We start from the raw sequence: 22500 nt of genomic DNA, 5'->3' as shown, positions 1-22500 counted from the left end.
TCATTAAACAAAGAGCTCAAGTGTCCGTTTACTTTTTGAGGGCTCTGTAAATGCGTCCAAATACAGCACACAAATGAGCAGATTCCTCAAATGCGTTAGGTAGTGTTGATTAACGACCTGCTCCTTTATGAAGGACACTTTTCAACACCCAGATGTCCAGAGAATTGAACCAGTGTGGACCATTGGGAACATTTTCACATCAGCTGAGACCTGATGGTCAGCCTTTGGTTGCCTCTCTTCAGAATCCAGCGCTTGAGATGTTTTCGAACAACTTCCAAAGCCCTCCTGAAACCCATCTGCTTGAATGTCTCTTCAGAGAAGATGATGAGGTGTTGAAGAAAAGCTCCTGACCACGTTTCATTGTTTAAGTGAATTGACAGAGTGACTGAATAAGATACAAAGGGGGGGGGGGGGGGGGGGGGTCTAGGGGGTGGTTCAAAAGTTCACATAAGGAAGAGAACAATAGAAGAGGAGCAGGAAACCTGCAAACAGCCGTTATCCACAATCACACTTCTCAATATTGTATGTGAAATATGTAAATAGCCGGTGGTTAAATGTTCATTATTCATGATGCATATGTTGATTAGTATGCTAATGAAGCGGGTGAAGAAAATGGTAGGCTTGTCTTCGGGAAGCCTCAGTGAATGTGCAGAATCCTGAGCAAAATGCAGCAGCACCACTCATGTTAACCTCGTTTTCTGTAAGAATAGTACGTCCCTTCTGTCGATCACCCTAATGGCCTTTAAAGTGAACCTTATAGTAGGAATTCTCAGTTCCAGCCTTGAGGGCCATGCGCTCTACACGTATTATTATTTTTGATTTTATCTCCCCAACTGCAAGTATCTCAGTGTATGAAGGCCTCGGCTATTAGCTGATGAGTTGAACCTGATGTGCTGGAGCAGGAAAGCAATAATAATGTGAGGTGCAGATGGTCTGAGGACTGGAATTGAGAACCGAGGACCAGGATGTTGGTGTATGATGCGTTTTAGTGAATTTACTTTGTAATATACATGTAAAATGATGATGGTGATGGTGATGATGATGATGGTGATGATATGAAGCCTAAAAAAATATTTGTTGTAGTAACAATCAGTTTAACTAGTCGAATTCAACTCAGTTGATTGTAAGAATCGTTTTTTTTGAAGTATTTATTTAGGTTAAATAAAATTAGCTAATTTACTTTTTATTACATACAGTGATTTTTTTTTTTTTTTTTTAGGTTGATCTGATGAGCCATTTTGTTACAGTGTAATAATAAAAGTCAAAAATATGCCGTAATTGGTCCACCAAAGTATTCACAAACTATGAGGAATTCTCATGTAGATGAGTTTTGGACCATATCTATAGGTCCATGCATCATGCATTCCATGCATTTCCACATAATATAAAAGGAAACTGTGTTCAAATTACTAATAAAAATAAAAATAAAAAACATTAACAACCTTTTCTGGACAGCAGCGGTTTGTAATACATCTCTAACCCCTTTATTAGGGATGCATGCGGTTAGATATTTAGAATTGGACTGAATTGCTTTATCGTGAATGTTCCCATTCGTCTTGATATTGTTTGCATTTAATTATTATTATGAATTCTGCATCAGCTGAGGCTTCTTTATTTGTTTTCCAGATGAAGATGGCTGCAGCAGATGAGAAGAAGTTCCAGCAGCAGATCATGGCCCAGCAGAAAAAGGAGCTGACCACTTTCTTGGACAACCAGAAGAAACAATATAAACTCTGCAAGGAGAAGATCAAAGAGGTGCTCAGCTTAGATCCTGTCTGTTGTTGAAAATGAACAGGAGTCTGGCCAAGCACTGTCAGCGTCCAGTCAGGGTGTCCAGTAGAGCTAGACTCCGTGTTCATGTTATTTTGGATACACGATGTAAGATATTCCAGTTTAGCTCCACCCAGTGCAGTCAAACGGCCCAGTCCTGTCAAACTGCCCAGTCCTGTCGCTCCTGCTTGCAGCCTTTTACTGAAGCGAAAGACGGTTAAAGCTTATGGCTCTAACGAAGCACATGGATCACTGCTGATTTCCAAAGGATCCACACATTAATGTGATGTGCTCCCTTTCCGTGTGAAAGGCCCCGTATTGTGGAAAGCCACAGGTTTTACACAGTTTTGAAAGAATTGATGTAGAATTGTAGTATAATGCGCTGTGCACTGCTCAGTCCACACAGTCCCTGTGTGCAGTGGGAACTAAGCTGCTTTTGTGGTGGAATGAAAACCAACACATTTACAAATATGCGTCTGTTTAGTCTACAGCAGTGTAGCCCCGCCCATTTGCACCGGCGTTATAAGGAGTGTTTCAGCCCAGACTGTTTTTAGACCAAGACACAATACAGAGCAGCCAGTCAGAGCAGAGCTCATTTACATAGATCAGTCTTAAACGCATAGTAACACAAGCAGCCTGTTTGGTTCTAAGGTATAAAGAGAGACTGGAGAATGGTCATGTTGAAGTAATCATGCCTGGTTTTGGTGCATAAACCACACGGACATCATAAAAGAAATAAAAGGTAGAAGATGGGCTCGTTGATGTACTCAGTTTCTGTGTGGCATTAAAACGGACGCGACGAATAGATGAGTTATTATAGTGATAATATGAGTGAGTATGTAGTGCTCGTGCAGGGGTTTGCTGAAAATAAAACAAATCCAGGGTCTTGCTTTGGGTATGGGTAGGGTGGTGGGGGGTTATTTTGTATAGTGGTTGGTATAATGTAGTGGGTAATCAGTCTTCGTTCTACACTGTAGACTGGGGTTTAATCCCCCATCTGGGTAAGATCTCTACACTATACCAATAAGAGTCCCTGGGCAAGACTCCATAACACTGCCTGTGCAAATTCATCAAATGTTAGGTCACTCTGGATGAACGTGTCTGCCAAATGGCATAAATATAAATATTTTCTGCGCTGATAATAACCATAATTTCTCTCTCTCTCTCTCTCTCATTAGGAGATGAATGAGGACCACAGCACTCCTAAGAAGGAGAAGCAGGAGCGCCTGTCCAAGCATAAGGAGAACATGCAGCACTCTCAGGCAGAAGAGGAGGCCCAGCTTCTGGGCCAACAGCGTCTCTTTTATGACCGCAACTGCAGGGCCTTCAAGCGCAAGGTCATGACCAAGAGACATGAGCTTGAACAGGAGCAGTTACGAGAGGTAGGAGAAGAAGCACAGCACAGTGATGGCAGGTTCTCTTGCTTAAAGGGGACTTCTGCGTATTTCAGACGTTTCGATGTTAACGGAGTCATTCAGAGTGATTTGATGCGAAGAGGCTCATTATAGAGAAACATAGGGTAACACTTTCTATGAATGTTATGTTTGTAAGCATCTATAAGCACATTTATAACATGTTATAAGGCATTATAAATATGGTTACAAATATTTATAAAAATGAATTCCGCTGAATTACACTTTATAGCCATGTCTATTATACATTATGAATTGTTAATATAATGCATTATAAGTAGTGTTAATGACATGTTATACTGTCAGTGCCAAAGAAGTCTCCAAACCAGTTTGGAGAGCATAAAGACAAATACAAAGTTTATTCACCCCCTGGGGATTTCTAATATTTTATTTCTCAGTGCTGGTGCTGTTAGAGCTGCGTCTTCAGGGCTTCAGTGCTGAATATTCAGACGCTTCAAACAGTTTAATATTGGATATGCAGTGTTAAGTTAACGGTGGTGCACATTAGCAGTGGTGTACCTTAACTTTCCCATACTGGGTGAAACATTGACAACAGCTCTAGTTTAAACTCTGACATTTGAAGCCTGTAATGAGCTTTATTGTGTTTTAGTGTTTCAGTAAATCCTTCAGTAAATACTTCAACCTGAAGCCTCAGTCTTAACCCTGGAGGAGGCTTTAGTCCAGTATGCTTCACTTTACTTAGAGCGGACAAATACAGCTTATGAGCTCTTATAATTTGTTATGAACAGTACGTATAATGCATTATGTTAACAATTCATAATGCATAATAAGCATGGATATAACATGTAATGCATTTTTATAAATATTTATCGCCATGTTTCTGATGCCTTATGAATGCGTTATAACACGTTATGAATGTGTTTATAGATGCTTACAAATGTGACATTCAAAGTGTTGCCGAACATACTTTACACACCTTAGAGAAACATGCCATAGCTTCTTTACAGTGGTGGTGGTAGGAACCAAGGGTCAAGTGTAGACGTTTTATTTGCCATCTAAAACCACCAGTGAACCCACACGTGTCTTCAGAGGTTTGTTGGTGGTGGTACTATTTGGGGACTATTTTGCTTCACCACCCCCTGCATGCATCTTTTTCGCCATGAATGGATTAAAAAATAACCAATTCATAACCATTTCATTATAAAAACCTTCTGTGATGGAGCTTTTAGAGACTTTGGGGTCTTCAGACGTCTGGTTCCCATCACCACCACTGTGAATAATTCTGATTCACATTAAACTCTGAACGACTTGGTTTCTGTCCATCATTTAATTAAGCAGAATTTTAGCTTTAAGCAATAGAACATGATAGAGAGTGTAGGACCCACATGCAGAGGTATTGTTTGTGTCACCATATATTTTGCGAAGTGAAAAAAGACAAACTTGAGAAAACGGTTATTAAGTTTTCAGTTTTTTTTTTTTTTTATTTCAGTCAGTTTAATAATAGAGAATATAAAACAACGACTTTTATTCGTTCCTATATTGTTTTAATGCATTAGCTCTTAAATTCCATATGAATTTCATGAATATTTTTGGACATGTCTTATTTACATTTGATCTAATCCACATTCTTAGGTAAACTAGTAGCCCATTCTGCTGTGTAATAACTGTAATCAACATTATTTTAATTTGACTAACGCAGGTTTGTTTTATACCAGCACCACAGCAGCAGAGTACAAAGTAGAAAGCGCAGTTGTATGCACAGGTTTGGGCTCTCCTGGTCAAGTAAACACATCCTCTACTGATAAACTCTGTTTATTTGCTGAATTATAACATGAACGTATTAGAAGAAATATGGCACATACTGAACGTTTGATTTTTATCAATAACTCAGCAAATTATGCAGCAAAATGTTTGTTCCCTGTAGAGGACGTGTTTATGTATTTTTATTTTCACTTTTAAAAAAATAAATAAATAAATGACAGGGAGTTTTCAAATATTCACATATGATTGTGTGATTTAATTATTTTTTTTAAGCATTTCTTTCCCCTAGAGTTGCCCAGTTAATGTGATTTGCAAATTAAGAAACGAAGCTATGTGCTGATCCCATAATCTAGTTGGATTATGGGAAGAGAACCTTCGGAAATCTTGCTTCATTCCAGCCTTTGTAGGCCCAAAAAACACCAAACCAGCATATAATAATAAGCATAATATAATAATAATAATTATTCCATAATAATAAGGAATTGTTTGTTTCAGGAGATCAACAACAATCACGACATCTTCACTCTTTAAATGATAAGAGTCTCGAAATGAGAGCGGGGGAAAAAAAACTTCAGAACTTTTTGTGTTCTTTCATTCAGGAGTTGAATAAGAAGAAGACGCAGAAGGAGATGGAGCATGCCATGCTGATCAGGCATGACGAGTCGACTCAGGAGCTGGAGCACCGGCAGCTGAAGACCCTGCAGAAACTGCGCATGGATCTGATCCGCCTGCAGCACCAGACTGAACTGGAGAACCAGATCGAGTACAACAACCGCCGTGAGAGGGAGCTGCACCGAAAACACGTACTGGAGCTGCGGCAGCAGCCCAAAAACCTCAAGGTACCAGAAAAACATGTCTGTACTTTATGACAGTGAGCATAATGCGTAATGAGATGATAGTATTCTTTAGAGACTCCACATTAGGCCCTGACCCATATATTGTGGTTTGCTTTGTATGGTAATGAGCCCTAATATGAGGAAAGCATTTATAAATGTGCACCAAAACTAAACCTTAACCGCCTACTGCACACATTATGAGAGTAATATATATATATATATATATACCTGATTAACCTGATTACTGAATTCAAATCGTTTTTTAAATAATACTGTATGCAGGGTTTGGGTATGTTGCCTTGAGGCAACATTGTGCGGCAGTGGGACAAAATGATAATAGATCCGTGTTCCCTGAAGTGGTGAGACGTGGCTTGCGACTGGTTAAATCCATTCCACTGTCGCACAATGTTGCTTCTAGGCAACATACATATTTCTGCAAATTCACACAACTGAAAAATTGTACTCACTGTTAAAAAGAGGTTTGAAAGTGCCCACGAAGAGACAGTATGACCAAATACATACTTTTTTACTGTCTTACTCAAACTCTACTCTTTATTTTTAACCCTGTCAGTGTCCTTAAATATGTGTCTTATTATAAAGTGAGGACAATGTTTGTTGCCCTGAGGCAACATCGTGCAACAGAAGGTGAAGCATGAGGATAACATGTTATAATACCTATATTATTTAAGACTTTGAGTTTCAGCTATTTGAGTAGTAAGAAATTTGACCATTGAGAACCGACTGTCTGTCTAAAGTCCACCAGTTTTCTACATAATTGAGATACTGAGATGTAAACAGTCGTTCAGAGCGGTTTGAGGTGAAATGCTTTGTTCTAGAGAAATTTACCAGCTCAGATTCATTCCCAGTGGTGTTGATGGGAACCAGGGACCACAGTTTCTGTCACACAAATATAGCCCATTTATTACCACTGAGCTTACCTGTCTTCGGAGTATTTTGTGTAAAATTGATGATGATAGTAATAAAATAGTGGCAAATCTGAAAAAAATAAGCTATTTTTGACTTACCGTGCCCTGAATCTACCTCTTGACCATCGTTGTATTTTAAAAATACATTTTAGGGTGAAAGCTTATCTCAAATCTGTTTAAAAACACTGTCTCACACAGGGCTCTATAACTATTTCACATTTAACGTGATGGAGCTTTTAGAGGCATTCAATTCTTCAGATGTCTGGTTCCTATCACCGCCACTATGAACAACTATGTTACTTAGTTTACATCTTGACCAATTAATGTAGAAAATCTATAGAATTTAGAAATTTTTCATCACATTTATTATAAACAGCGTTACAAGGCCCATGGGGCAGATCAGGCCCGCCACACACTCCTATCCGGCCCGCAGAAGTGTTTTTATTTTCTGTTTAGACCACAGTCCCCAGTATGCAGTGCAACGTAACGTGCGCTCTGACTCTAATACCCCAACAACAGCCTATGAGACACCGGGTACCCCTCAGTTCTACACCAGTCATGTCACCAGGGCTGCGTTCACATTACCAGGCTGAAGTGGCACAAATCCAGTTTTTTTGCCCCAGTGTGACTCAGATCTGATGTTTTTAGGGCTGTGTGGACACAAATCTGATCTTTTCAAATTCGACCTGGTCCTAGATTGGATACATATCCGGTTCGTGGCCATGTGACCGCCACGCTCAGATCGGTCAGATCAGATCCATACTGCGCATGCGCCATCATTCAGCGTTACCATGGCAACAGCGCCGAACAGAAGTTAAAGCCTGTAAATGGTGCAAAAGAAACACATCTCACCTTTTTCTCCTTCGTCTGGCTCTAATAATGAAGCTGAGCGCTGATCAGAGTTAATGATCTTCTCAGTGAAGCTCGTTAGTCTGTTTGCTGATGATGCACGTGACTCACGTGATTCAGTCACGTAACGTTACTGAGTAGGATGTGCGCACTTGCTCATTGAGTCACTTGAGCAATTTGAGCAATGAGACTTGTAATGTGAACGTAGCTCAAACGCATTTCAGCTGCAGTTTAACCAACATTAACACCTGATGTCAGCTCAGCAGCTCAGAGCCCAAGCCTTAATGGACACGCAGCAAAGAAAGTATAAATACAGTAAAAAGTAAGAAGGATGTGTTGTTATTAGGTTGTTAATGTGTAGGTTAGATAAATACAGTTAGAAGGACGCGGGTTTGGGTCCTGAGCTCTCGCTGCGCTCTAGCCGTCACATGGATTTGATGAATTCCATTAGCAGCACCTGACTGATTTAGGTGATCTAGCTTCTGGATGTTAACTGTGAGTGATGCACTTCCTCGAAGAAAACTGGAAATGAGTTAAGATACTTAAAGTTAAGACACTTAAACAGAATGATCAGAATGGGCAAAATTTTTTTTATAATTATAATACACACACACACACAACACCACCATGTCAGTGTAACTGTAGTGCTGAGAATGATCCACCACCCAAATAGTACCTGCTCTGTGAGGGTCCATGGGGGTCCTGACCACTGAAGAACAGGGTAACAGAGTATCAGAGAAACAGATGGACTACAGTCTGTAACTGTAGAACTACAGAGTGCAGCTATACAGTAAGTGGAGCTGATAAAGTGGGCAGTGAGCGTAGAAACGAGGAGGTGGTCAGAATCTTATGCCTGATTGGTGTATTTAATGCCTTAATACATATGAAAGACATTAAAAGGGAATTTAACCAATTTTTTAAAAAATCCTGTTTAATTCAGTCATTAAAAAAGCACACACTCACTGTCCAGCTAAACTAAGACACTTGCACGGGACTGTATGAGATGTGCACTGTAATATAGAAGAAGTCCTTGCAGTCTTTGCTACAGAAGATAGATAGGCCAGTTCCTAATTTGAACTTTAAGCCCAGGGCACATTGACCGTGTTTTTCACTAAACGCTGACAGCACCCAAACATTGTATGTCCCTCTCCTCAGGCCATGGAGCTGCAGATAAAGAAGCAGTTCCAAGACACGTGCAAGGTCCAGACGAAGCAGTACAAGGCCCTGCGGCACCACCAGCTGGAGGTGACCCCCAAGAGCGAACACAAGACCGTGCTGAAGGCGCTGAAGGAGGAGCAGACGCGCAAACTGGCCATCCTGGCCGAGCAGTACGAGCAGAGCATCAACGAGATGATGGCCTCTCAGGCGGTGAGTTTCACTCCTCTGGGATCAGTTCAAACAGCTTTTAATTTTAATACATGCACAGTGTTCACTGCAGCTGTCTGTCTACACCGTTAAAAGTTTGGGGACACCTAGCTTTTCAGACCCTTTTCTTTGTCAGTTTGGAATATTTTATAACTTAATACATATTAAGGCGATTAAAGGGGAATTGCACTCATTTCTTAATTTCTGTATAATTCGGTAGTTGAGATGTAAACAGTCATTCAGAGAGATTTGAAATGAAGTGATTCAGTGTAGAGAAACATAGACACACAACACTCAACACAAATATAGTCGTTTTATTTACATCTAAAACCATTGAACCTACACGTCTTCTGAGTTTTTATATGGAATGTTAGTCCTGAACTCTCACAAGCTGTTAGTCCTGAACTCTCACAAGCTGTTAGTCCTGAACTCTCACAAGATATTAGTCCTGAACTCTCACAAGATATTAGTCCTGAACTCTCACAAGCTGTTAGTCCTGAACTCTCACAAGCTGTTAGTCGTGAACTCTCACAAGCTGTTAGTCGTGAACTCTCACAAGCTGTTAGTCCTGAACTCTCACAAGCTGTTAGTCCTGAACTCTCACAAGCTGTTAGTCCTGAACTCTCACAAGCTGTTAGTCGTGAACTCTCACAAGATATTAGTCCTGAACTCTCACAAGCTGTTAGTCCTGAACTCTCACAAGCTGTTAGTCCTGAACTCTCACAAGATATTAGTCCTGAACTCTCACAAGCTGTTAGTCCTGAACTCTCACAAGATATTAGTCCTGAACTCTCACAAGATATTAGTCGTGAACTCTCACAAGCTGTTAGTCCTGAACTCTCACAAGATATTAGTCCTGAACTCTCACAAGATATTAGTCCTGAACTCTCACAAGCTGTTAGTCCTGAACTCTCACAAGCTGTTAGTCCTGAACTCTCACAAGATATTAGTCGTGAACTCTCACAAGATATTAGTCGTGAACTCTCACAAGCTGTTAGTCGTGAACTCTCACAAGCTGTTAGTCGTGAACTCTCACAAGCTGTTAGTCCTGAACTCTCACAAGCTGTTAGTCGTGAACTCTCACAAGCTGTTAGTCCTGAACTCTCACAAGCTGTTAGTCCTGAACTCTCACAAGCTGTTAGTCCTGAACTCTCACAAGCTGTTAGTCGTGAACTCTCACAAGATATTAGTCCTGAACTCTCACAAGCTGTTAGTCCTGAACTCTCACAAGCTGTTAGTCCTGAACTCTCACAAGATATTAGTCCTGAACTCTCACAAGCTGTTAGTCCTGAACTCTCACAAGATATTAGTCCTGAACTCTCACAAGATATTAGTCGTGAACTCTCACAAGCTGTTAGTCCTGAACTCTCACAAGATATTAGTCCTGAACTCTCACAAGATATTAGTCCTGAACTCTCACAAGCTGTTAGTCCTGAACTCTCACAAGCTGTTAGTCCTGAACTCTCACAAGATATTAGTCCTGAACTCTCACAAGATATTAGTCCTGAACTCTCACAAGCTGTTAGTCCTGAACTCTCACAAGCTGTTAGTCCTGAACTCTCACAAGATATTAGTCCTGAACTCTCACAAGCTGTTAGTCCTGAACTCTCACAAGCTGTTAGTCCTGAACTCTCACAAGATATTAGTCCTGAACTCTCACAAGATATTAGTCCTGAACTCTCACAAGCTGTTAGTCCTGAACTCTCACAAGCTGTTAGTCCTGAACTCTCACAAGATATTAGTCCTGAACTCTCACAAGCTGTTAGTCCTGAACTCTCACAAGCTGTTAGTCCTGAACTCTCACAAGATATTAGTCGTGAACTCTCACAAGATATTAGTCCTGAACTCTCACAAGATATTAGTCGTGAACTCTCACAAGATATTAGTCCTGAACTCTCACAAGATATTAGTCGTGAACTCTCACAAGATATTAGTCGTGAACTCTCACAAGCTGTTAGTCGTGAACTCTCACAAGCTGTTAGTCGTGAACTCTCACAAGCTGTTAGTCCTGAACTCTCACAAGATATTAGTCCTGAACTCTCACAAGCTGTTAGTCGTGAACTCTCACAAGCTGTTAGTCCTGAACTCTCACAGGCTGTTAGTCGTGAACTCTCACAAGCTGTTAGTCGTGAACTCTCACAAGCTGTTAGTCGTGAACTCTCACAAGCTGTTAGTCGTGAACTCTCACAAGCTGTTAGTCGTGAACTCTCACAAGCTGTTAGTCTTGAACTCTCACAAGCTGTTAGTCCTGAACTCTCACAAACCTTTAGTCCTGAACTCTCACAGACTTTTAGTCCTGAACTCTCACAAGATATTAGTCGTGAACTCTCACAAGATATTAGTCCTGAACTCTCACAAGATATTAGTCGTGAACTCTCACAAGATATTAGTCGTGAACTCTCACAAGCTGTTAGTCGTGAACTCTCACAAGCTGTTAGTCGTGAACTCTCACAAGCTGTTAGTCCTGAACTCTCACAAGCTGTTAGTCCTGAACTCTCACAAGCTGTTAGTCCTGAACTCTCACAAGCTGTTAGTCCTGAACTCTCACAAGCTGTTAGTCGTGAACTCTCACAAGCTGTTAGTCGTGAACTCTCACAAGCTGTTAGTCGTGAACTCTCACAAGCTGTTAGTCTTGAACTCTCACAAGCTGTTAGTCGTGAACTCTCACAAACCTTTAGTCCTGAACTCTCACAAACCTTTAGTCCTGAACTCTCACAGACTTTTAGTCCTGAACTCTCACAAGATATTAGTCGTGAACTCTCACAAGATATTAGTCGTGAACTCTCACAAGCTGTTAGTCGTGAACTCTCACAAGCTGTTAGTCGTGAACTCTCACAAGCTGTTAGTCGTGAACTCTCACAAGCTGTTAGTCGTGAACTCTCACAAGCTGTTAGTCTTGAACTCTCACAAGCTGTTAGTCCTGAACTCTCACAAGCTGTTAGTCCTGAACTCTCACAAGCTGTTAGTCCTGAACTCTCACAAGCTGTTAGTCCTGAACTCTCACAAGCTGTTAGTCGTGAACTCTCACAAGCTGTTAGTCGTGAACTCTCACAAGCTGTTAGTCGTGAACTCTCACAAGCTGTTAGTCCTGAACTCTCACAAGCTGTTAGTCCTGAACTCTCACAAGCTGTTAGTCCTGAACTCTCACAAGCTGTTAGTCGTGAACTCTCACAAGCTGTTAGTCGTGAACTCTCACAAGCTGTTAGTCGTGAACTCTCACAAGCTGTTAGTCGTGAACTCTCACAAACCTTTAGTCCTGAACTCTCACAAGCTGTTAGTCGTGAACTCTCACAAACCTTTAGTCCTGAACTCTCACAAGCTGTTAGTCCGGAACTCTCAGAAATTGTTAGTCTGGAACTCACACAAATGGTTAGGCCTGAACTAACAGTTTGTGAGATTTCAAGACTAACAGTTTGAGTTCACAACTAACAGTCTATGTGAGTTCAGGACTAACAGTCTATGTGAGTTCAGGACTAACAGTCTATGTGAGTTCAGGACTAACAGTCTATGTGAGTTCAGGACTAACAGTCTATGTGAGTTCAGGACTAACAGTAAAATCTTTGCCTCACTTTCAGACAGGAGTTTATAGCGCTTTCTGTCACTTGTGAAAGATGCATGAGGCTTCTTTTCTTCTTGTAATAAGAGCTCATTAATGATTTAATAATAAGTATAATTATGGTAAGTATTGATGAAGTAAGTAATGATAAAGTGTGAATGATGTGTCTTATAATCCTATTAATGTGTTGTGAAACCAACTTAATCGTTTTTGCGTCAGCCTTAAAGGGTTAATAGTGTTGCATAACTGCTCGCATTTCTTTCTCATGTGGGGTGTGTGTGTGTGTGTGTGTGTGTGTGTGTGTGTGTGTGTACATGATTATTTGTGTACACGGCTGTTGGCGTGTGTCCTGTTGATCGTGCGTGCACGTATGTATTTGTATAGCTGCGTCTGGATGAGGCTCAGGAGGCGGAGTGCCAGGCTCTGCGGCATCAGCTGCAGCAGGAGATGGAGCTGCTGAACGCCTACCAGAGTAAAATAAAGATGCAGACGGAGGCGCAACACGAGCGAGAGCAGCAGAAGCTCGAGCAGAAAGTGTCGCTGCGCAGGGCTCACCTGGAACAAAAGGTACCACCACAACCCCTTAAACTGTAGGCTTGCTATTAGGGATGCACCGATACCACTTTTTCCCGATGCTGATACCTGATCCTTTAGTATGAGACAATACTGAGTACCGATACTAACTCATACACACTCAAATAAACATGCAGCTTGGCTAGATGGCATTTATTTGTTGGGTTTTATGAATTAAATGCTTACGAAAACTACTTTTTGCTTATTTACTGTATATATTTAGTATTACTCTTATGTAATTGGTAATAAGAACCATGTTTCACAACTTAAGTAAATGTAAACTTAAGTAAATGTAAAATGTCTTTGTGTAAAAACAGTTAAAAGCAGAACTGAAGAGTTTACAGATAAACCTGTGGTGTCTACACATCAGCACACAGCAGTTTGTCCGGCTCAAAAATGGAGCTGAATGTTGTTTCACATCCAAATTCTCAGGTCGTGTGTCTCATATGAGTGTCTTGTTCACTCGTGCTGCGTCTCTGAGCGTCAGTTCAGTAAATATCACCGTCTTTCACGCTGTCAGTGTTAGTGACCTTTTGAGTGATTTTTATTTATTTATTTATTTATTTATTTTTCTGGCTGGTTGAAGCGACGGGCCGTGAGGCCCTGCTGCTTAGTGATAAATCTGACCGACGGAGGAACATGGCAACAGGGATAGTGGACACACAGGCCCGGCTAGCGGGCTGCTATGCTAAAGGCTGAATTAAGACTAAAGGCCATCAATGCCCCGAGAGTCCAGCAGTTCTTTTCAGTCAGACTGTGAGTGACCAAACAGCGGCAGACAAGTATTTACTGAAAGAAGCAGCTCAGCCGTTCAGGTTAGCGGCTCCACTAATGCGTTCTTCACATCAAAAACTCCCATTACAGGTTCGGTCATGAGCATTTTTGCTGCTGCTTGTCGTCCCACAATGCCAAAGTGTTGTTAAGTTCTGTCTACTGGCGCTCATACATGCGTCAGAACTTGCTTCGTGGCACCACCGATACCAGTACTGCGTTTTACATTTATGGCATTTGGCTGACGCTCTTATCCAGAGCGACGGACAATTTGATAATTTTACACAGGGAGGCCAAGGTGGTGTTAGGAGTCTTGCCCAAGGACCCTTATTGGTATAGTGTAGGGTGCTTGTCCTGGTGGGGGATTGAACTGCAGTCTACAGTCTAGAAGACAAAGGTGTTAACCACTACACTAACCAACCACAGAGCCAGCGTCAGCGTCGATACCAATACGGTGTCGCTATCGGTGCAACACTACTTGCTATTTAGCTATTATATAAAAAAAAAATAGTTGCCCAGTAACTGCTAGAAATTATTCAGCATTTATTAGTGGACTCAAACAGACCCTGAGAGTTTAAGGGGTTAAATCCGCTCAAACTTGTAATTAACAAAACAAACAAGAGATCAGATCACTCCTGTTTTGATAGAACTGCACTGGCTGCCTGTATCTTTAAGAATAGAAGTTCTGCTACAAGTTTTAAGGCTGTAAATGACCTTAAAGCTCCTGCTTACATCACAAAATGTCTGTATGCTCTTCCATAAAATACAGAGACAGTTATGATGTTATGTTATTATGTTATTCTGCTTCTAAACTGTGGCACTCAATTCCATGTTTTATGAAACCTTCAAGCTCAGCACTTGCTTTTAAGATGCTTATCCCCTTATCTTAGCGTTTAATTCAAATTCATCTCTTTATTTATCCTTTAAATTCGATTTGTCACTGCCTTATATGATTTAAAATTATTACTCATGGTATCTACTATAAGCTTTATCACTGTAAAGCGGTTTGAGTGGCCACTGGTATGAAAGCCGCACTATAAATAAAATTATTATTATTATTCAATTCGGATTAATATTTTTATTAAAGCAGTTGTTCTCAACCACTTCCACCTCAAGGCCCTCCTGTTTATCTCTGGAAAGCATGAAGGCCCATGAAAAAAACCAAAACTTTTCTGGAAATTTTTAACAGATGTGGGTTAAATGTCGGGAAACATTTAATACTTTTAATTGTTAAGTCAGTTATTTTTTCACTGATTTTTATGACGAAGTGCCATCACAGGCCCACTACGGACCACTGCCCCCCTCTTGATAGGCCCACGGACCACCAAGGGTTGCTTCATGGCCCAGTTGATGTCCTTGACCAAAGTGGTTGAGAAACCCTGCCCTAAAGGTGGTCACTAAGCCAGGCTAATGCAGCTAACAAGTAATGGAAGCTCGGACGAAATGGGCACATGTGCGTCCAAAGTTCAGGCCTCAAATGACCGTTTTTAGCTACACTGACCTTTTTGATGCGTAGCAGTGTGACAGTATCAGAAACAGTATAAGCAGGTCCGTTAACAGCACAAGTCAGGCAAGACGACTCAGGTACGCAGTTAGCTCGATGCTAAGTGAGGTATAGCTACATTAGCCTCGTAGCTCTAGTGCAAAACTACAGAAGCAAACGTCTCTGCTGATGCACCACGTTTGGATTAAGAGGGAAAACTGTAAATTTGACTATTTGGTGAAGTTTTCCTCAAACTCAGTTCAATCTTAAGACTCACTACACATCAGTGCACAGCCGCTCATCTGACTCCAGACCTACTTAGACGTTGCTCATGTGTTTTTATTAATTATTTATGAAATCCAAATCTGCACACAGTAGTAACGGCTCTCTTCAGAGATGCCCTGGTCTGTTATTGTGGATTATGAGTTCAACATTAATAGATTCTTGGACGGGCCCGTTAATCTTCTCCAGTCCGCTCCGCTATTGTTTCCTCCTTTCCCTACACAAGTCTGGAGGCTCATGTAGGCCTGAAACAGTTCCAGCTGTCTGGTTTTAGATTGTAAACCTGTGATTATCATGTTTACTGTCATCAGCATTACTGCTTGTGAGGTATTTGCAGTAATCAGTAAAAGATTATAAACCCTACTTAGAGAAAAGCCGTATTTGTATCCAGAAGGAATCTCCCTCACGTCTGCAACCCCCACCCAGTTCCCTTTACATTTACAGCATTTGGGAGACGCTCTTCTTAAAGAGCGACTTACAGTTTGATCGTTTCACACAGGTAGGTGAAGGTAATGTTAGGAGTCTTGCCCAAGGACTCTTATTGGTATTGAACCTCAGTCTGCGGTCTTCTACAGTAGAAGGGAGAGGCGTTATATTCACCTCTCTCAGAACAAAGCCTTTTATCTCCAAAGTGGTAGCTTTACAGGAGAAGGTCCAAGTCCAAGGAACCAGACTTTTTTCCAGGTCATCTTGGAAGGGGGTTTAAACAGTTTAACTACACTGACATCGTCTGTAATCCCCTTTCCCTGACTGTACCTGTATACCTGTGTGATTGTCAGATTGAAGAGGAGCTGGCTTCTCTTCAGAAAGAGCGCACAGACCGGATCAAACACCTTCTGGAAAGGCAGGAGAGGGAGATGGACGCCTTCGACATGGAGAGCCTGCGCATGGGCTTCGGAAACCTGGGCGCCTTGGACTACCCTAAAGACGACTACAGATGAGACCTGACCGATTATGCCTAATTTTTTTCTTTCTTTTTTTTTTTTTTGAAAAGCCCTTCGTCCTCCACTGTTTAAAAGGACACATGCAGGTTTTTTTTGTTTTTTTTTTTACTACTGACAAACAAATCAAACCCTCCACTTTTCCGGACTAGTGCCTGCACAGGCCTTCTTTTGCAACAGGCCCCCTCCTCTTGTCAACATGCTGGATAACTGCTGTAGTTATCTTTTCATATATATATATATATATATATATATATATATATATAGCTATATAGCTATATAAGTATTACATATAAGAGAACGAAAAACAATGTCACAGTGTTGATGTCAGTGATTTTTCTCGTGCAATGATAACACTTGATGTGATTGAAATAGAAATTTAGAGAGGAAGCAAAGCAATATGGATGTGTGTATGTGGGAGGGGGGTTGTATTGCTACTGTTATCTGTTCACAATGTTTTTTTTAAATCTGATGTTTTCCCGGGTGGAGTGAAGAGCAAGATTTTTTTTTTTTTTGCGCAGTCTTAGACATATTGCTGCTGAGTCTCTCCATTTGGTATTTATTCATCTGAAAGAAATAGACAAAATTTTCACATATTGAACAAATTTGATAATGTTTTAAATGTTCATTTGATGTACATACTTGATAGCTGCATCTGTGAGCCAGAGATTCTTACGGTGGGTTAATTCAGGGTTTCTTTTGAGGGAACCCCACTCTGTTCCTCTGTATAATAATCAGCCTCAACTGAGGTCAGCAATGTGAATCCTTGCTCCTGGTACTAGAACAAAGGGCTCTGGGGAAAGGGTACGTGTATTTTATGTGTAGAAGGCTTTATGGAGAACTTCGACTTATTTTCCTATTGTATTTTAACTTCAATTTTTTTATGATGTTGACCGATTGACCACACCCACCAAACTCTTTCAGTAAAATCATGTCTTGGACTATATTTGAAAACTTTGGGTTTTTTTTTTTGCTTTCTCAAGCTGTGCATTTTTCTTACAAGATTCAAAAACTCTGTGAATAATAAAAAAATATGCTTTACAGTTTGCATGCACTTTAATTTTTTTTGTTTGTTTTCAGGTTGAGGATAGGCATGATTTGTCATAAATGCTTTTAATTATTGTAAATAAAGTGCCCACCACACAAGGTGTAGTCTGGCTGTAGTTTTTAATATCAGGGACACCATTTTTCCATTATTCCTGACATGTCCTATACAAACAATGAATCATCGTATCACCCTGGTGCACAAAATTAGATCTGTATCCATAGGAACAAGGTATGGTGCAGGAAGTGCAGGAACAGCAGTGAAGCAAAGGTGAGATGTGAATCAGAGTTGAGATCGAATCAAATTGATGAGCTTTAGTAAAGCATTAGCACATGATCAGGTGATAATGGAACTGCAACACTGTTAAACTCCCCAAAAAAAAAAGGGCGGGGGGGTGAAAATCTGTTTATTCCCCAGCCAGCTGCTTGTAAAGCTTGGGTACGTAGTCGTCCCACTCAGCCTGGTAGCATGTGCCGGCCACCGGGGCGCCAAGGCCATATTTCTTGCGGAAGTTGGCGAGCTTGAATTTTCCGCGGTTTTCTCCAGAGCGGTTGGTAAGGACTGCTTCAGTGCAGTTCACAGAGCCAGGCTGCTCATACACCAGCCACACGTAACGATGGAGGCCTGCAAAGGACACGAAGAGGTGGGTAAAAAACACATTAGAGATGCACTGAATCTGATATTTTTCTCCTGATATGACTAGTTGTTTGATGTTACAGTAGAAGAGCTCTTTCCAAAACATGACATATTTAGGGCTACACAGACTTACCTGATCACTGTAGACAAATTAACCATCATATGAAAATCACTCAAAAATCGGACGATTTTTGCCCATTTTAAAGCTGCACTGTGTAAGTTTTGGGGATTTGGAGACCTCTCTGGTGGAAATGTGTAATTGCAGGCCACGTGCAGAACATTTTCTATCATGGGTTGTGCTTCACACCCCTTCCCCAAGCGGATTATCGGATTATAAAACTGAAGGACGTGTCTTCTGAGGACGTGAGTAAATTATCTATTGTTATATCTTCATTAGTATAACCATTGATTTTGTATCTGAACATCTAGCTGGACCTTTTTCTGAGCCTGTGGATGTGAATAGAATACTGAACCATTTGTCTCTGTGTTTGCACGCTGTGAAATTAGACCTCTGCATTTAACCCATCCGTGCAGTGAAACACCCACATACATGCACACTAGTCAACACAAACACTAGGGGCCAGTGAGCACACTTGCCCGGAGCAGTGGGCAGCCCTATCCACGGCGCCCGGGGAGCAATTGGGGGTGTCTTGCTCAAGGGCACTTCAGTCATGTCTGACAGTCCAAGGGGATCGAACCAGCAACCTTCCGGTCACAGGGCTGGTTCCCTAACCTCCAGCCCACAACTGCCCCACAAACACGCTGTTTCCGTCAGGTGGGTGACGTGGTCTGAAAAACTGAAAAACGACTTTACTTTTAATGTTAGTCAATGGAACCAGACATTTTCCCCAGCCATTTGGGTCAGTTCTTTTAGTCCATTCATCATGAAATTTCCTTACAACGTAAAGGGTATCAGGTAATTTCAAATTACGTAAAAAAAAAAAAAAACCTCAAAGATGGAGATATGAGGTTTTCTTCCGACAGCAGCGAAATGTAGCATGAATCGGTTTCCCGTAGCTTTTTTGCCATTCAGATGGCAGAAAATCTGTCCTGCTCAAATCGGATATGCCGAAAAATCGGATTTGAGTGGCCTGTTTGAATAAGGCTTAAACATCAGCACAGAAACTGAAGAAGGACTCTCTTCTCCTTTCTAATCAGCTGCTGTGTTATGCTTTAGGTAGCACTATGTTTTGATGGTCCACTATGTAGATGCCCACCTTGTCCTTAAATTTTCTCTGAACTGTACACATTTTGTATTACTAGGCCCATTAAATCAATTCTGTGAAAGGGAAGTGATTGAAATATGCTGTTCTTACTCCAGACAGCAGGGTTGTCCAGTTTAGTTATGCAACATGACCAGACTGTTAACAAAGCTGGCAACTGTGCCTGGAATGAGGGAACTTTGAACTGGACTGCCTGGACTGCCTAGGCTCGGCCCATGCTACAAATTTTTTTGCCCGCTCTTGCAACAAATGTTCATAATCTGAAGCGATTTTCCAGGTCATGAGCTCGACCCGAAGCGACTGACGGTGCAGATGAGCTGGTGCTGTGACAGGAGACCCTCAGATCGAGCTCAGAAGTGATCAGAAGCCCCAGTATCATCAAGCGTTTGATATTTATGACTGAAAATGTTCACGAGTCCTGTCGGGTAAGAAGGTCAGGGACTTACTCAATGAGTGATTCAAACAGCAGCCAATCAGAGACCTAGAAGCGAGGAGAAAAAGGTGAAGACACGAGCATGAACAGCAAAGCGTGGAGACCGAGGAGCTGCATGTACAGCACAGGCAGTCAAGACCCACCATCATGTTCATATTGAGTGGATCCAGAGACGAGGCACTCTCTTCACAATTTCACGCCAGTAGCTAGTTTCTCCAGCACTCACTGTCATATCGGCGTTTTTCAACCCCAGATGAATTCCCAGTTTACGTTTTCACTGCACACAAAAGCAGAATGAGGTCTTGTCCAGTACGTTTGGCTTTATTTGTGTCGTGATTTCTGAAGACATCTGGGATTTTGAGTTCTTATTTGGAGCTGAAACTCATTGTGTGTTATACTCTCTCTGCCTTGTCGTCTAGTGCAGGGTCTTCACGCTGTCTAGTGGTAAACCGGTTTGTAATGCTCTTCGTTTTGTTTTGTTTTTTTTAATCTGTTAAGATTTTAGAAGTTGTGTATTGAACACCCTGCCTCAGGTAGCTAGATAGCTTAAGCCAGGTCCTGTCCTACTGGAGGAGAGGCCTTTTCTATTGGACAATCCTCAGTTTGGCTAATTATCCAACTAATTCTGGACTCATGTATATCAAACTTCTCAGTGTACATCTCTCAGGACAGAATTATGCGATCTGATGAGACCTGACTGTAGTAGATCGGTGTTCTTATGTTGAAATGCCTGATCCCTCCCTGAGCTCCCAGTACGCTTGTTCTGTTTAAACACCACATTTCAGAGTCTAATATCCGACTTTTTCCTCCTACATTTTGAGAAATCTGTTGTTCCTTTTGGTTTCTGTGTGTATAAAAACGTAACATGTCAAAACGAAAGAAGCGCAAAGCCAGAGCACCAATCAGGGCCCAGCGGTCACTTTGTTTAGAGCTGGTTTTAACCTGTTGGTCATACCGACCCAGTGCAGCACGCGGTTCAACGTCAGCGCAGCAGCGTAAAACTTTGGGAGAGTCTGTTCAACATAAATGATGAACTAACCTAACTTTGTGTAAATAGAGCTCAATATAGAAATATGTCCACATATGCAGTCGAGACTGACGCGGCTTTTTTCTGAATTTCTACAAACACCGTTTCATTTTATAGTAAATGAGTTTGGGCTGGTTTATGTTTATGAACAGACGCCTACAGATCAACATAGTAAAGGAGCTCATCTGTGATCCTGAGTTTAAAGCCAGTTTTTATTCAACTTAAACTTGGAACTAAGTTGTAAATAAATCTGAAACTGAAACTTTGCTTGTGTGTAAAAAGTGATTTCAGAGCCACTCGTTTCTCCCTGATGGAAACTGTTTACCTTCAGTGTTTTGTGCTTCTGATCAGTTTAATAGACGTCAGCGTCACTAATTAATGACGTTCTATTAAAAGACTGGTTTACCAAGAGAGACGCTGGAGGACTTTCACCTGAAATGAGTTCATGAAGCCAGTCTGGTTATAAAAATGATAACAGGACATCAGAGCCAGAATTACTCTTTTAGTACTTTTACTTTATACTTAAGTACATTTGAAGGGAAATACTTTAGTACTTTTACTTTATACTTAAGTACATTTGAAGGTAAATACTTTAGTACTTTTACTCAAGTGGAGGTCTAAAGGGAGGAACTTCTAATTTTACTGGAAGAATATTTTACCTTGGGGGTCTCTACTTTAACTCAAGTACATGATTTGTGTACTTCGTCCACCTCTGGTGACTGGAAGGTTGCCGGTTCGATCCCCTTGACTGAAGTGCCCTCGTGCAAGCCGCCTAACCCCCAATTGCTCCCTGGGCGCCGTGGATAGGGCTGCCCACCCCTCCGGTGGTGTGCTCACTGGCCCCTAGTGTGTGTGTTGACTAGTGTGCATGTATGTGGGTGTTTCACTGCATGGATGGGTTAAATGCAGAGGTCTAATTTCACAGCGTGCAAACACAGAGACTTCTTCTATTCATATGGCCAGGCCATTATTACAACTGGCAGCTGTGGCCAGAATAAGTCTGCATTTTAAACTGACTTTAGGAAGGTTTAAGGTTTAGGACTCCTACACCCTTTTCCCCAATCAAGAGGGCAAAAAAAGAAAACTCTTACCAGTTCCTTTAGGAGGGCCAGAACCAACGTAGTCAGACATCACACACCCAGTGGAGATATCATTCCCTTTCACATTGACAACAAGAAAGTGGTGCCATTCCCTAGAAGAAGAAAACAAAAGCTAACATACAGATTTCGCATAGACGATGAAGTGCTGCAGTTTTGGTCTCCCAAAGAGGAAATTCTGAGCACACTTGCCTGAGTTTTACAGTCTTTTAGTCCGTTTGCTCTGCAGTTTTGGGTTTTGCTGCTCCAACTCACCTGCTGGGTTGTCTTAAGAAACCTGGACAACTTAAAAGGGAAAATCCATCCATCCATCTTTCTAAAATGTTACGTTAATCAGTCAATGGGATGTAGACAAAGTCACATTCAGCGTGGTTTAATGTGAAAGGGTCACAATGTCTACAACACAAATATAGCCATTTTATTTTGTTTACCAATAACTTTGTTTACATTTTAACCATTTTCAACTATGGGGAAAATCTGAAAATGGGTGGTAGTCCTGCTTAAGTCTAAGATGAGACCAACAGATCTGGTCCTTAGCTCTTCTGCTATTGGA

General features: G+C 41.3%; 2 protein-coding genes across 4 annotated transcripts in view; one reads left to right on the top strand and one right to left on the bottom strand.

The window, feature by feature from the left end:
- Positions 1–17904, top strand: part of taok3a (TAO kinase 3a) — a 129284-nt gene extending 111380 nt beyond the window's left edge. For all 3 annotated transcript variants that reach the window (XM_017711188.2, XM_017711187.2, XM_037531585.1), the window contains 6 exons: positions 1627–1755; positions 2949–3152; positions 5504–5743; positions 8671–8883; positions 12821–13003; positions 16325–17904. In XM_017711188.2, coding sequence (XP_017566677.1) covers positions 1627–1755; positions 2949–3152; positions 5504–5743; positions 8671–8883; positions 12821–13003; positions 16325–16486 — 1131 coding nt within the window. In that variant the 3' untranslated portion in view covers positions 16487–17904. The remainder of the gene's footprint in view (positions 1–1626; positions 1756–2948; positions 3153–5503; positions 5744–8670; positions 8884–12820; positions 13004–16324) is intronic.
- pebp1 (phosphatidylethanolamine binding protein 1) overlaps positions 17635–22500 on the bottom strand; it is an 8929-nt gene continuing 4063 nt past the window's right edge. Inside the window, exons 3-4 of the mRNA XM_017711190.2 lie at positions 21942–22042; positions 17635–18155 (exon numbers count right to left, since the gene is read on the bottom strand). Coding sequence (XP_017566679.1) covers positions 17938–18155; positions 21942–22042 — 319 coding nt within the window. The 3' untranslated portion in view covers positions 17635–17937. The remainder of the gene's footprint in view (positions 18156–21941; positions 22043–22500) is intronic.

The sequence above is a fragment of the Pygocentrus nattereri genome, chromosome 20 (assembly GCF_015220715.1).
Source record: "Pygocentrus nattereri isolate fPygNat1 chromosome 20, fPygNat1.pri, whole genome shotgun sequence".
Lineage (NCBI taxonomy): Eukaryota > Metazoa > Chordata > Actinopteri > Characiformes > Serrasalmidae > Pygocentrus > Pygocentrus nattereri.
Note: the sequence above shows the minus strand (reverse complement) of the source record. Positions and strands in the feature narration are given on the sequence as shown.